Raw genomic sequence first — 12,552 nt, forward strand, 5'->3', positions numbered from 1 at the left:
ATCATTGCACTCACATGTCAAGTGAGGACACCGGTCGCTTGCTGGTTGCTTTGGCGTCTTTGCTGGTTTCTGCAGCAAAAAAAACAAGAGGTCAAGTGCTACACACGGCAAAATGGCGACTTGTGCATTAGACCCAGTGTTGCTCACCTTGAAGCCACCGGACCTGCGTGGCCGGCCCGTATCCCTTCTGGTTGCGAGCGGCGATGCGGAAGATGATTGCGGGCTTGGTGGTGTGGTCGATGTGGGCTTTGGTGAGGCTGGAAGTCTGTACCAGGCAGGATGGGCTGGCGCCGCAGTACACCCTCATGAAGGCCAGCTGGGCCGGGCCAGACGCAGAGGTGGCCTGGCTCGACTGGATTGCCAGGTACACGGAATACTCAGTGATCTTCCCCGATATGACAGCCGGAGGCTCCCAGGTGAGCTGAGCTCCACCCAAATTCTACAAGAGCATAACAATGTCTTAAAATTAAAGCTCAGATTATATTTTTAAAAAGTATTTATCTATTTTTAATTGCTTTTCATAATTTGTTCTCCTTTTCTGTGATTTGCTTTACTTCTCTGAAAGTGTTTGTCCCACATTAACTTGCATCAACTAGATTTTCATTAACTTACTAAATGCCAGGAACGACTTAAAGTGGAAGTCAACCCCCCAAATTCTTTGCAATTGTATGTTCTATGCACCTTCATAAGGCTAAACATAGAATTCTGATTAATATTGCGGGATATGAGTTAAGCAGCAAAATCACCCGTTCTTAGCCATGTCAGGGGGTGGCCATTTTGTCACTTCTGTCGACTGAAAATTACATCACAGTTGCTCAGGGCTCCTGTGTTCCTGATCACATATGGTTGGTGACATCCTTTACACACATGTCGGTTTTTGATGCAGTGAAGGATTACGGGCAATCAATTTAGGTTTTGGGCCTTGCCGCTTACATGCAGTGATTTCTCCAGATTCTCGGAACCTTTTGATGGCATTATGGACCGTATATGATGAAATCCCTAAATCCCTTGCAATTGTACGTTGAGGAACATCGCCCTTAAACTGTTTGACTACTTTCTCACGCAGATGTTTACAAAGCTTACTCACAAGCTTTTACAGATGCTTGTGAATGACTGAGCAATTCAGGGAAGATCCTTTTATACACAATCATGGCACACATTTGGTCTGCACGGAGGGGAGTGTTGGCCACTTGATTGCGATGTTGAAACTAGTGTTGTTCCTATACGATACTGGTATCGGTAGGTTACCCGATACCGCATTAAAAAGCTGGTATCAGATCGGCCGGTACAAACAAATAAAACGCCGATGCCGGTTATCGATACTGGTATCATAATGTGAACGCAGCGCGCATATTTGAGAGCCGCATGCGGGAGGAAAATACGAGGAGAAGCCTTATCCATTATTAGCGTTATTGGTCATCGGTCTACTTATGTCTAGTTTGGTGAAAAAGGTCGCTATAAGGACATACATCGCCACATTGGAGGCAGTTGCTTGGGGGGGACTATCAAGAGCCTGCAATTACTTTGGGGGGATGTCGGCTGGATCTTTGTCTCGTAGCAAAGTATGTTGCTTTTGTTTGACACAGTACATCGATCACTAGTTTAATGGTGTAAAATGTCTTTCATGAAATGGTTTGTGTCCAGATAAACCCGTCTTTATGACCCGTCGAAGCTTTTTGAGCTCGCCCTAGCTTGCTAACTGCTAACAAAGAGAATTTGTTTACAACAGATCACTCAGCAAAATGTTCTATAATGTTCCATCAACGTATATGAAATTTGTATACCTATATAATGAACACAATGTTGAACAGTAGTGCAAACTAAATGTTGAATGAAAAGTAAAAAGAAAACAATAACTGATATAAAGTCATCAGATCTGTATGTTGTGATGGTTGTAAGTGGTCACGTTGAAGATTTGACAGCCATTGTGCGCGTCTGCTTTCAAACTACTTTGTTTTTGCCTCCGGTTCATTTGAATCACTGCCGGTATTACAAAATAAAATCTCTAGTTGACCGATTAGAGCAACCATAAACAGCACAGCACAGGTGTTAACCATTTTTAGAAACACATAACGGACTTCTGTTATCTCACTCACTCGACCGCCTGTCCCTCTGGTAGCATACAAATGTGATGTCACGCATTGGGGGGTCGGTTAGAATCACTGAATATATTTTAGAAGTACGAATGCTGCACCTTGCTTTATTACAAATGTACATTCATCTGAATACAGTATGTATCCCATGTCTCACTCTCACAAGCACGAGGAGCTATGAAAATAGGCTGTTTATTCAACATATGTATTTTGTGTGTATATGTTATAACAGATAATTTGCAAGTGATGATTTAAATATGAATAATTTTACATCCAAGTGAGTGTGCAATTCTTTAGAATTACAAAAAAAAAAAATTGCGCTTATTTTTGATTTTTTTCAAACGGCGAGGTATCGGTACAGTAAAAGTGGTACCGGAACAACACTAGTTGAAACCTTTCCTTTGTTTTGTTTTGTTAGTCGTCGTCGTCTACCAAACAAAGCTGTCCCTGTCAGGGCTTCTGATACAAGTGTAACGCGTAATGAGTTAGTTGCCAATTGATATTTTCATTTCTGTATATTAATTTTGGGATTGCATATATTATTTAGGATTTATTTTTCTAACATGCTGCAATATTGTGTTGTGAGTATACATTTATTTTTATCCTGCTTAAGTATTTGTTTGCTACGGCTCATTTCCGGAGCTGAGAGAGAGAGGTGGGATCGAGCGATAAAGATCAATAAAACTGCAACGAAACACTATCCTGCCATGTTGGTTGTTTTAGTAGGCAAGACGCCAGAAGAAGTGCATGAACTCCACCTTGAATTGTAACCCGGAATACCGCCTCCGGAAAAGGTAGAACAAATTTTGAGGGTTACAAACAAGTAAGTACGTGCAGTTGGGTAATTAGTGGCACGTTTGAAGCGTTCGGAGGCAATTCTTGTTGTTTGCCCATTTCCGGCTTTTTTATACTCCCGTGGGCAACATCCGCAAACACATCACTGCAACAGTGCTGTTTGCAATTTGCCTATATACTTGCGCACAACACGTTGTTTTGAAAATATGTTAGTGGAGGCGTCGCTGCGGCTACTGACAAGATATCGCTGGGCAGAATTTCCTCTGCCTTTTATGGTCAATTCCGGTCGGCGTTTTTACTCTCGAGCAGCGATCAAAAAGACAACGACAACAATGGATATCGTGCCTGCGACAACAAAGGGACCTAGATGACTAGACGATGCATTTAATTGTATTGCGAAAACATCTGGAAGGTGGCGGCGAAGGTGGTACGTGCGTATGTAGCTTCTTTACACACACACACAAATAAAGCAAATAACACCCATGCTGCTGCCAAACTAGTTTGCTTCGCAGCAGCAACAAGCTGCGAGATGGTCCGTGGCAACAAATAAATTTGGCAGGCCGAGCCGGGGGAAACTGTACGTCATCTCAACATGTGACATAACGGACCGATCACGAGAGAGAATGGGTGCGGCGTCGTATATGCAGCAACAATTTCTGACGTGTGCGCGGCATGTGTTGCAGACCTGTCGCCAACATGTCTCACAGCACAATGAGTAGGTCAGGTGATGCAATGTGGCAGTTGTTGCCCGCGCCGACGCGGGAGTCGAAAAAAGCCTAAAGAAGCCTTTCGCCAAGTAGGTTGAGATGAACTTTGGCCACCACATCACACGCATGAGGGCTGATTAGTGGGCCGGACTAAAATCCACCTGCGCCCTTGCTTAGTCCGCCCTTTGAAATAACAAAAAAAAAAAAAAAACGCTTCACCCCCCGCCCTCCGCCCCAAAAATGGGCGTCCGTCTGGGATAGGAAATGCGTGTGCCGACGAGCAGTAAGTGCCGACAACACACAGAAAGCAACAAAGACTACAGGATAATTTTCGCGGAGTGTGATGATTATGGATGTTCAACACAGGCCAAATGTGTGGCTGCACTTCATAAAAAAAGACCAAGCTGCTCAATGCGACACGTTAAATAATTCATCTCGTGTGAAGGAGGTTGCACGCCTAATAGGATTAAACTCCGTTTAAATGGGGTAGGATTGGTAGAGTGTTTGGTGTTTGACTCTTTGCGTCAACCAACTGCTGTTCTGAAATTCCTTCCTACCCGTTGAGACGTCCTACCAATGCTTAGTGTGCTTGCACACGCATGCTCACAACGCCGATAGTGAGGTGGGGTCGCCAGCTCCGAGTCCGACCCTCAGCCAAGTGATACGGACCGCACCGCAGTCAGAATCGGGCAAGTATACAAATGAAATGAAATGTTTAACGCCCACATCGAGCACACTGGTTTCAAGCTTTTCTATTTGCACACTTGGCTTGCCCATGGGTGTTAAGTAGCATGCTATAAGCTGCATTATTGTATTGTATTTTCTTGAGATTCTCCAAAATAAAGCTTTCTTGTGGATAATTCAAGCTCATAGGTTTGATATTAATATATTTGTCAAAAATATCCATTGAGATAAAGGAAAATATGAAGGTAGGAACATAGATCATCTGGTCAATGGAGAGCTTGGCCTTTCGACTCAGCTTCTTCACCCCAACAGACCACATAGGAAAATTCATAAACAGTAGGAAAGTTCATGAAACAAATATTTGACATCACCTCCCACCCCACCACTGCAAAAAAGAAGAATATCGGAATCGTGAATCGTAAGGTCGAGAATCGTTAGGAACCAGAATCAAATCGAGGAACCGGAATTGCCCAAATTCAAACGATGCCCAAATCTACCTGCTACAGAAGATAATTTAATTGGAAAGTGAGAAGTAAAATGATCGACGAGGAGTGTCGGCGAACAATTCTTGGCAAATGCATTGTGTCCTGTGCAAACCTAAAGTCCACGATCTTGCCACCAACAAGAATTCCCCGTCCAATCTGAGAAAACATGTTGAGGTAAAGCTAAATCAGATTACACCAAAAAAAACAATCCAGTCGGTTTTAAAGGGTGTATTAAGTGGGGAGTCTGACCTTTCAAATTGAATAGGTTTTAAATTATACTATAATATATATATAATATAATATTGTGCTCTGTCCAGGTCAGGACAGGTGCGCCCCCAAGTGGAGGAATTTGAATATCTTTTGTTCCCAAGTGAGGGGAAAATGTAGCGGGACATCAAAAGGCAGATCGGTGTACCGTCCGCAGTGACACGGAGTCTGTATCTGTCGTGGTGAAGAAGCTGAGTCGAAAGGCAAAGCTCTCCATTTACCAAATGATCTACGTTTCTACCCTCACCTCTGGTCACGAGCTGTGAGTCGTGACCAAAAAAACAAGATCAAGGATACAAGTGGCCGAAATGAGTTTCCTCCCCAGGTTGTCTAGGCTCTCTTTTAGAGATTGTGAGAAGCCCAGTCATCCGGGAGGGGCTCAGAGTCGAGCCACTGCTCCTCCACGTTGAGAGGAGCCAGATGAGGTGACTCGGGCATCTGATTAGGATGCCTGCTCGACACCTCCCTGGTGAGGTGTTACGGGCATGTCCCACCGGCAGGAGGCCCTGGGGACGACCTAGGACACGCTGGAGAGACTGTGGATTTGTCCTGCCTTGTCCTACCCACACTATACCCTACGCTCCTCAGTGAAGTGTACACTTGGAAAGATGTGCATCGTGTTCAAGAGCGCAAGTTAAAAGCGTGCAAAAATTGCAGAATTGGTACAGTGAATGTTACGTCACCGACTGTGCCACTGCGTTGGATCTGCGACATCAAACATGGCGGCACCAGTAGTAGTTTTGGTTATTTTGCTGCTTAAAATTATATTAAAACTGCGGTAAAGTAGTAGTTAGTTTGGCAGTTAGTTTTACAAAGTCTGACTCGGGCTCCAGAATGTACTATATACGGGTCCTGCAAGGTCGCCCTTCTTTGATCGCAAAGTTTCGTTGCTTGCTAAGTACGACAACAACACTAGGACAAAATACGTGAAATTTCACATATGCAAATTATAAAATGTGTAATAATTAAACTCTTACACTTGAGAAGTTTTCTGGCACAGGAATTCCTCCCAACGTCTCAATTTTCCCGCTATTTTGGTCAAATACGCAATGATTGTGGGTAATACTGTATGCTTCGGCTGAGGGCCTTAACTGTGAAAAACAAGGGCACAAACCGTGCGGGGTGACAGAACTTTAGAGAATTGTGACACCCTACACACTCGCACCCATCAACGAGAATCAGCGCAATTGAGGCGCACAGGGGTGGAAGTGAGACAGGGCCTATGTCGTCCGGCTGGCCTGGGAACACTTTGGGATCACCAGAAAAGAGCTGGAAGTAGTAGCTGGGGAGTGGGAAGTCCTGGCTTGCCTGCTAAATTTACTGCCGCCTCAACCCAACACAAAAGCATAAGCAGTAGAAAATGAATGGATGGATAACATGGAGACCCGTGGCTAATAGAGATGTCATGATATCCAAATGTCACGATACGCTACGTATGACCCTCATGATACGATAATTATCACGGTATTGTGGAGAGGTTGGCTTGGCCAGCCATGCATCAAATTAAACTGTTTTAATGAACTTAACCACCATAGGGTGCTGGAACTGCACAAATGGAAAACAACTTGGGATTTTAAACAGATTTGCTCCTATTAATATTGTGACATGACGACAACGACATATCGTGGCAATTTTAATATTGCAATATCGCCAATATTGTGACATCCCTAGCGGCTAATAAAGCAAAGCGGGCAATATATATACAAATTTGTTTTTATGGCTACATTTAGCTGCTGCGTCTTTTAATCAGCTGTGCTTTGTTGTCCGGAAATGAGGGTAGATCTTTTTTCAACTGATCAACCGACTCTAACTGTATGTAACTGAAACAGATCTTAATTTGCTCTTTTCTCTTTTTATGTAATCAGAATGACAAAGCTTGTATGCTCTTCGTTTTTGAATGTCACAAAAGCAAGGTTCATTTGTGAAATGCAAAATATTGTCTGAAATAATATATTGTTGCTGTCCTGTGAAAAACACGTTCATTTTTTTTGTTTTACGTTAATGGGGTTTCCGCATTACATACATCCATGATGATTTTTTTTTTTCTTAAATGACAAAATTAGACGTGTTTTTCACAGGATAGCGACGATATGTGCAATGTAAATGGAAAGATTTTGGGTCCCTCCAATTGAAAAAATAATCAAAATAAATATCACCTTGAGCAATAATGTCAAATTAATCAGCAAAATGGAATTTATCACCTCGCCCTAAAGAGGCACTTGTTGCTCATATTTAGACCATCCAATAGGTTATGACAACAGGAAGTGGGCCTCACCTTGCTGATCTTGATGGCGCACGGCGCTCCCGGGAAACCAGGCAGACACGTTTTGAATGCAGACACCTCTGAGAAGGCTCCGCAGCCACAGATATTGATCCCGGCCACGCGGAATTTGTATGCCGTCCCTGGCTGAAGTGCCACCTTCTTCATCTGACTGTAGTCCGGCATCACGCCCGAGTGGTGCTGCAGAAAGTAAAACCAGTGAACTTAGTATTTAAAAAAACAAAACAGAAAAGGATTTTATTTTGTGAAAAGTAAAGTGCTCCTACATCAATAGTGACGTCATCATCAGGGATGTAGTAGTGAGAGACAGCCATGTTGGTCACCCTGACGATCCCAACATCAAACCACTATAGGCACAGAAAAACAGACGCACGCACATTTGTTGTCACGCTGCTTTCCTCAGCGTGTTGAGCTGTACGCCGTCTCACCACCTCATTGGCGGCGATGCGGTTGGACATATTGCCGACAGGGGTGGTAGGCTCGGTCTTAGAGCTCGCAGTCAGGGACGGGGCGGGGCCAAAGGTGCTCGCCAATCGAGCCACAGCACTGATCACAGCAGGTGATGTCCCTTCAAGGCCGTTGCTCTCTGCCGCCGGGTCATTAAGACTGTCTGCTGGAGCGAGGCCCTCTGGGAAGCAAAGATGCAATGTCAGAATGGTCATTTGGTTTTCACGCGCGTGTGGCGATGTGGCTTGCGACACCACGCAGGCATGACGGTGGGTGTGTACCTGTGGGTACAGGGCCAGGCTCCGCCTCATCTTCTGCTTCGCAGTGCAAGTCCTGTAATTGTTGCTGTTGTTGGATCAGGGTGGCAAGTTCCTGCTGAGTCAGCACGATGGGAATCGCCTGCTTCGACTCAGCACCACCTGGACAAACATGTTCCGGTCACCATGCTAGCACCTCCATTTCCATTCCTGGACTATGTACGTGCGCGAGATGTATCCTACCGACGTGTCCTGCAGCTTGCAGGAAGGCCTGGATGGTCAGACGCTGAGACTCGTCTGGAGACAGCCCATCAGCTGTCACCATCAGTGTCGTCATCATCCCAGAGTCAATCTCACCGCTGTGTCCTTCTGATGACATCAGCTCCTGAGGAGGCGTGTCCATGGATGCAATCTGAGCATTAGACGGACGGGTCAGTGGAAGCTTCCTTACATCTACAGAAAGTGTGCGCATACCTGAACCGCCTCACTGCCCTGCAACAACACCGCTGCAGATGATGACATTACATTCTCTGATTGGTTCTCCATTTGCATGGGCTCCTCTGTAGCTGCCATTGACGTGGTAAGTGCCTCCTCAGACTTGACTGCATCCTCTCTGACCAATGAGGCGATCTCCTGCCAATGCACACCAGGACACCAGTGATGATGATGAAGAGGAGGAGAGTGATGTGTGTGGACTGCACCTACAGGTATTGCTGGCCCCGGTGTGGGCGTGGCCTGTGTAACTGTGGTAATGGCTCTTCCTTGGCTGACAGAAACAGAGGGAGCAATGTCAGAGGAGGGCTGTGTGGAGTCTCCTTGCATCACGTCGCCTCCCTGCTGAGCTACAAGCAAAACAGGAAGTGAGGTCATTTTAAAACAAAAACCCAGTGTTGCTCTGCAGGTGAGTGAGTAAGTAGGCTTATGGGCTACCTGTGGCCGTGGTTGCAGTGTTGGTGGTTCCGGTCTCGTGGGTCTCACACGGTGGATTGGAGCACACCTGCAATCAAGTTGTCACTCGTTAGCAGATTTGATATCGAAGTGACTCCACTTGACTTTGACCTCATGACTTGACAAGTCGTCTTTGTTTATAGTTTTAAATTTGCTTTTGAACACATTAGGACTTTTTAAGAAGGAAAACAAGAAAGAGAGAAAAAAAAAGAGGGTTTTTTTGTTCATTCACGCCAACCTGGCAACCCGGTCAGCGTCAATTTTAAGTTTGATGTGGCAATGTAAACACCACCAGCGTCGGATCAACTCCGAGGATGACTTGAATTAATGGATTATTTGTCCACGACGGTGACAAAAATAGGATGGAAAAACACATGGTTTGCACTAGGGATGTGCGCGACTAGTCGTTTAACCGTTTAACCGTCTACGATTTATTTAACGTTTAGTATTTTACTAGTCGGTTAAACGCTGCATCCGCTGTATCACGCATCTGGTTCCTCACGCCTCTGCCTCTGTCAACAAACTGAGCACCAAGAGAGAGAATTGCTACTCCCCACCCCGCACGCACGCGCGCACACATAGTAGGGGGCGGGGACACTAAGTTTGAGGAAGAAAAGTAAATTCTGAAGATGTCGAAGCTACCACGAAAAACAGCGGCACCGCTTGGGAGTATTTTGATGCAGCAGATGACAACAAGGTTGTCTGTAGGCTTTGTAAGCATAAACTCGCTTACAACCACTTTCCTGGAGCGACGAGAAACCAAAGTAAATCTCGATGTGAATCTGCAGGTCGATGGCGACGGGGCCAGTCAGACGAGCATGAGAGCGTTTGTTCCAGCCAGGCGCTGCGATGCTCACCGCACAGCAAAGATTACCCAAGTAATTTGTAAAATGACGTGATATGCTGCCGCTTTCTTTTGTTGAGGGCAGACGGTTCGAAAAATTAATGCTGTATATCGAGTCTGAGTACGTGGTGCCAAGTCGCAAAACAATAATGCCCCAACCCGAGAGTAGCCATAACCAAATGAAAGAGGAGATACTACGAGCGTTTGAGCGGGTCAGCTATGTGGCCAATGCCTTAATTACAGACGGATGGACGTCCATAGCCACCGAATCTTACACGACTATGACGTGTATAACGTATGTGGACGAAGGACATCTCTGCAGCTCTGTGCATCATGCGCCTTGGAGGAAAGACACTTAGCTGAAAACTTGGCTGCTCTCCTGCGGAGTGTGATGGGTATGTGGGCACTAGAAAATAAAGCCGTCGCCTGTGAATGAGACCCTGCTGGACTGGGAGTCGCTACCATTACTCATTACATTATTCATAATAAATGCCATGCATTGCATTGGCAAATGTATCAGACATGTATTTCTCTCTCAACTGTTCACTTTTATTCAGTCAGTTGTTGTTACATCAATAGAATTTAAATTAACAAACTGTCCTTAATGTTTGGGCTAAAATAGCCCCTACTGTAAATACACAAAACATTTGCATTTTAAACTTTGAATTCAATATGTATTAAATTTCAAGTTTTCTTGCTTACAGACTAGTCGATTAGTCGCAAATAAAATTCTAGACTAGTCGGCGGGGAAATTAGTTGAAATTCCCATCCCTTGTTTGCACCTCACGGGATGAAGACATAATGGCGTCTAACTTCATTTGCCATGATTACAAAACCCACAGAGAGGTAAGCCAACCTTAGTTTAGCTAGCAATATGAACACTGGTTTGGGCCCAGTAAAAAATTTGATTTTGAACATTTAGATACAGCTACGTAACGTAACTAGGGGTGGTATGGTTGGTCAAAACTGTCCCAACCGTTCGTTTTGACTGTGGCGTTTCCGTTCGCATATGCAAAAGTTCCCCCCCACCTTCTATTTAATAACTAGGTAAAGTGCTGTGCACTTCAAAAGTAGTTCATTAAAACGTCTATGCAGAGTACTTCTCTGGTCAGCGTACCCATCATATTTGGTGTGGCAGTGCCCCCCAAACTAATAAATGTAAACTTCGCACAACTTCAAAACGCGACAACCTACAAAGTGCACCAAGTTGCAAATGCCTTTTGTTGGCCCATTAACACACACCAATTAGATCTGGGTAACAGATTGGCAGCTGAAACAAAGTATGTAGTTTTTAAATCTGATAATTACACACATTTACACGCTTATTCAGCATATTTCAGTATTTATCACCACATTAACAGTGTGCCACTCATAAATGTTAGTATGGAAAAATATTATGCATTCTTCTAACTAATTTAAGTGTAGATATTCATTTTTTTAAGTTAATTGTTTTTCATTTCATTTTTGCAGATGTAAATGTTCATTACACTTATAGAGATAATGTACTTTTTGTAGTAGTATCAGTGAAAAAAAACATTTGTTTTTAATCACTCCAACATATGTTTTACTGAGCAAGATTTTATGACTTGACTTATGATTTGCTTGAACCAAGTAATGACTTGACTTGCTTGAAGTTTGGTGGCGACTTGACTTGCTTGATTTTTTTCCACAGTATTTTGGGACTTGCTTGAGACTTGATGGTTACGACTCAAGACTTGTGACTTGCACATGTGACTTACTTAGGATTTCAGATAAAAAAATAAATAACATAAAATAAAAGATTACCAGTCGCACTTGGCGCGAGGGGATGAAAAAAATAACTCGCACTGTCTCATATTTTAGCAGCAAAATGCGACCATTTAGGGGCAGTCCTTAGCCCTCGTAGGTTTTCTTTATGGTATTTTCCTTGATTTTGCACAGGTAGAATTGGGCAAAAAAAATGGGGAGTTTTTCGCTGTTGTGCACAATTATGGGATGGAACGAGCTGACTCCTGGCCAATCGAAGTGCGCCCCCTCCTTCCCATTAAACTCAGGGCTGTGGAAGCGCACTGCGAAAGCAAACATGGACCTCACTAGTTCCGAGAGACAAGGTTGGCACGCGCAACGTGTGTTATAACAGTAGAAACTGCAAGCTCTCCCTTGTGGAGGATGTAGTCGGCCTCGTATGCAACGTGGGCAATGCACCTGTGTGTGACTTACCCGGGTCAGTCCTCCGCTTCCACTATAGTGGCGGTGTTGGTGGTTCCAGTATCGTGGGTCTCACATGGCGGATTGGAGCACACCTGAGGAGGAAGACGATGTGACATTCTGGGTGGGGGAGAAGTGAGAATGCACCTTTGCACATTTAAGCAAAGATGGGATCAACCCATCTGCAGGTCTCAAGTCTTAACCTTCAAGTCTCAAGCAAGTCGCAGGTCATTTTGTCTCGGCCACGTCAAGTCTCAGTACGGTGATGTCAAGTCAAGTCACTTTATTAATGCAGACTTAAGCTGGTTCACACGGCAGGATTTTAAATTCATCATCTGACTTCCAAACTCTGAGAGACCCCACACGAGACTAGAAACAAACAATCGCACGTATTCCAGATTTGAACGTACTGTGTGTGCTGTGCAGCCACACAGCAAGATCAACGCATCACACACGAACCACACTCATTCATAGATATTCTCACGTCAAACGGAAATCTCGCCAAACCCCTGGAGATTAAACAAGAGTTCGGAGTGAACAAACATGGCGGATGAAAA

The 12,552-nt window shown here is 44.4% G+C and overlaps 1 protein-coding gene across 1 annotated transcript in view; it reads right to left on the bottom strand.

Moving 5' to 3' along the window:
- Nucleotides 1-12,552, bottom strand: part of hcfc1b (host cell factor C1b) — a 62,966-nt gene that overhangs the window by 7,172 nt on the left and 43,242 nt on the right. Inside the window, 12 exon segments of the mRNA XM_086046311.1 lie at nt 15-69; nt 148-439; nt 7,307-7,492; nt 7,579-7,659; nt 7,744-7,940; nt 8,041-8,178; nt 8,260-8,428; nt 8,491-8,649; nt 8,722-8,858; nt 8,947-9,013; nt 12,008-12,033; nt 12,036-12,090. Coding sequence (XP_085902437.1) covers nt 15-69; nt 148-439; nt 7,307-7,492; nt 7,579-7,659; nt 7,744-7,940; nt 8,041-8,178; nt 8,260-8,428; nt 8,491-8,649; nt 8,722-8,858; nt 8,947-9,013; nt 12,008-12,033; nt 12,036-12,090 — 1,562 coding nt within the window.

The sequence above is a fragment of the Filicampus tigris genome, chromosome 1, assembly GCF_054856515.1.
Source record: "Filicampus tigris isolate MCC_2025a chromosome 1, RoL_Ftig_1.0, whole genome shotgun sequence".
NCBI lineage: Eukaryota > Metazoa > Chordata > Actinopteri > Syngnathiformes > Syngnathidae > Filicampus > Filicampus tigris.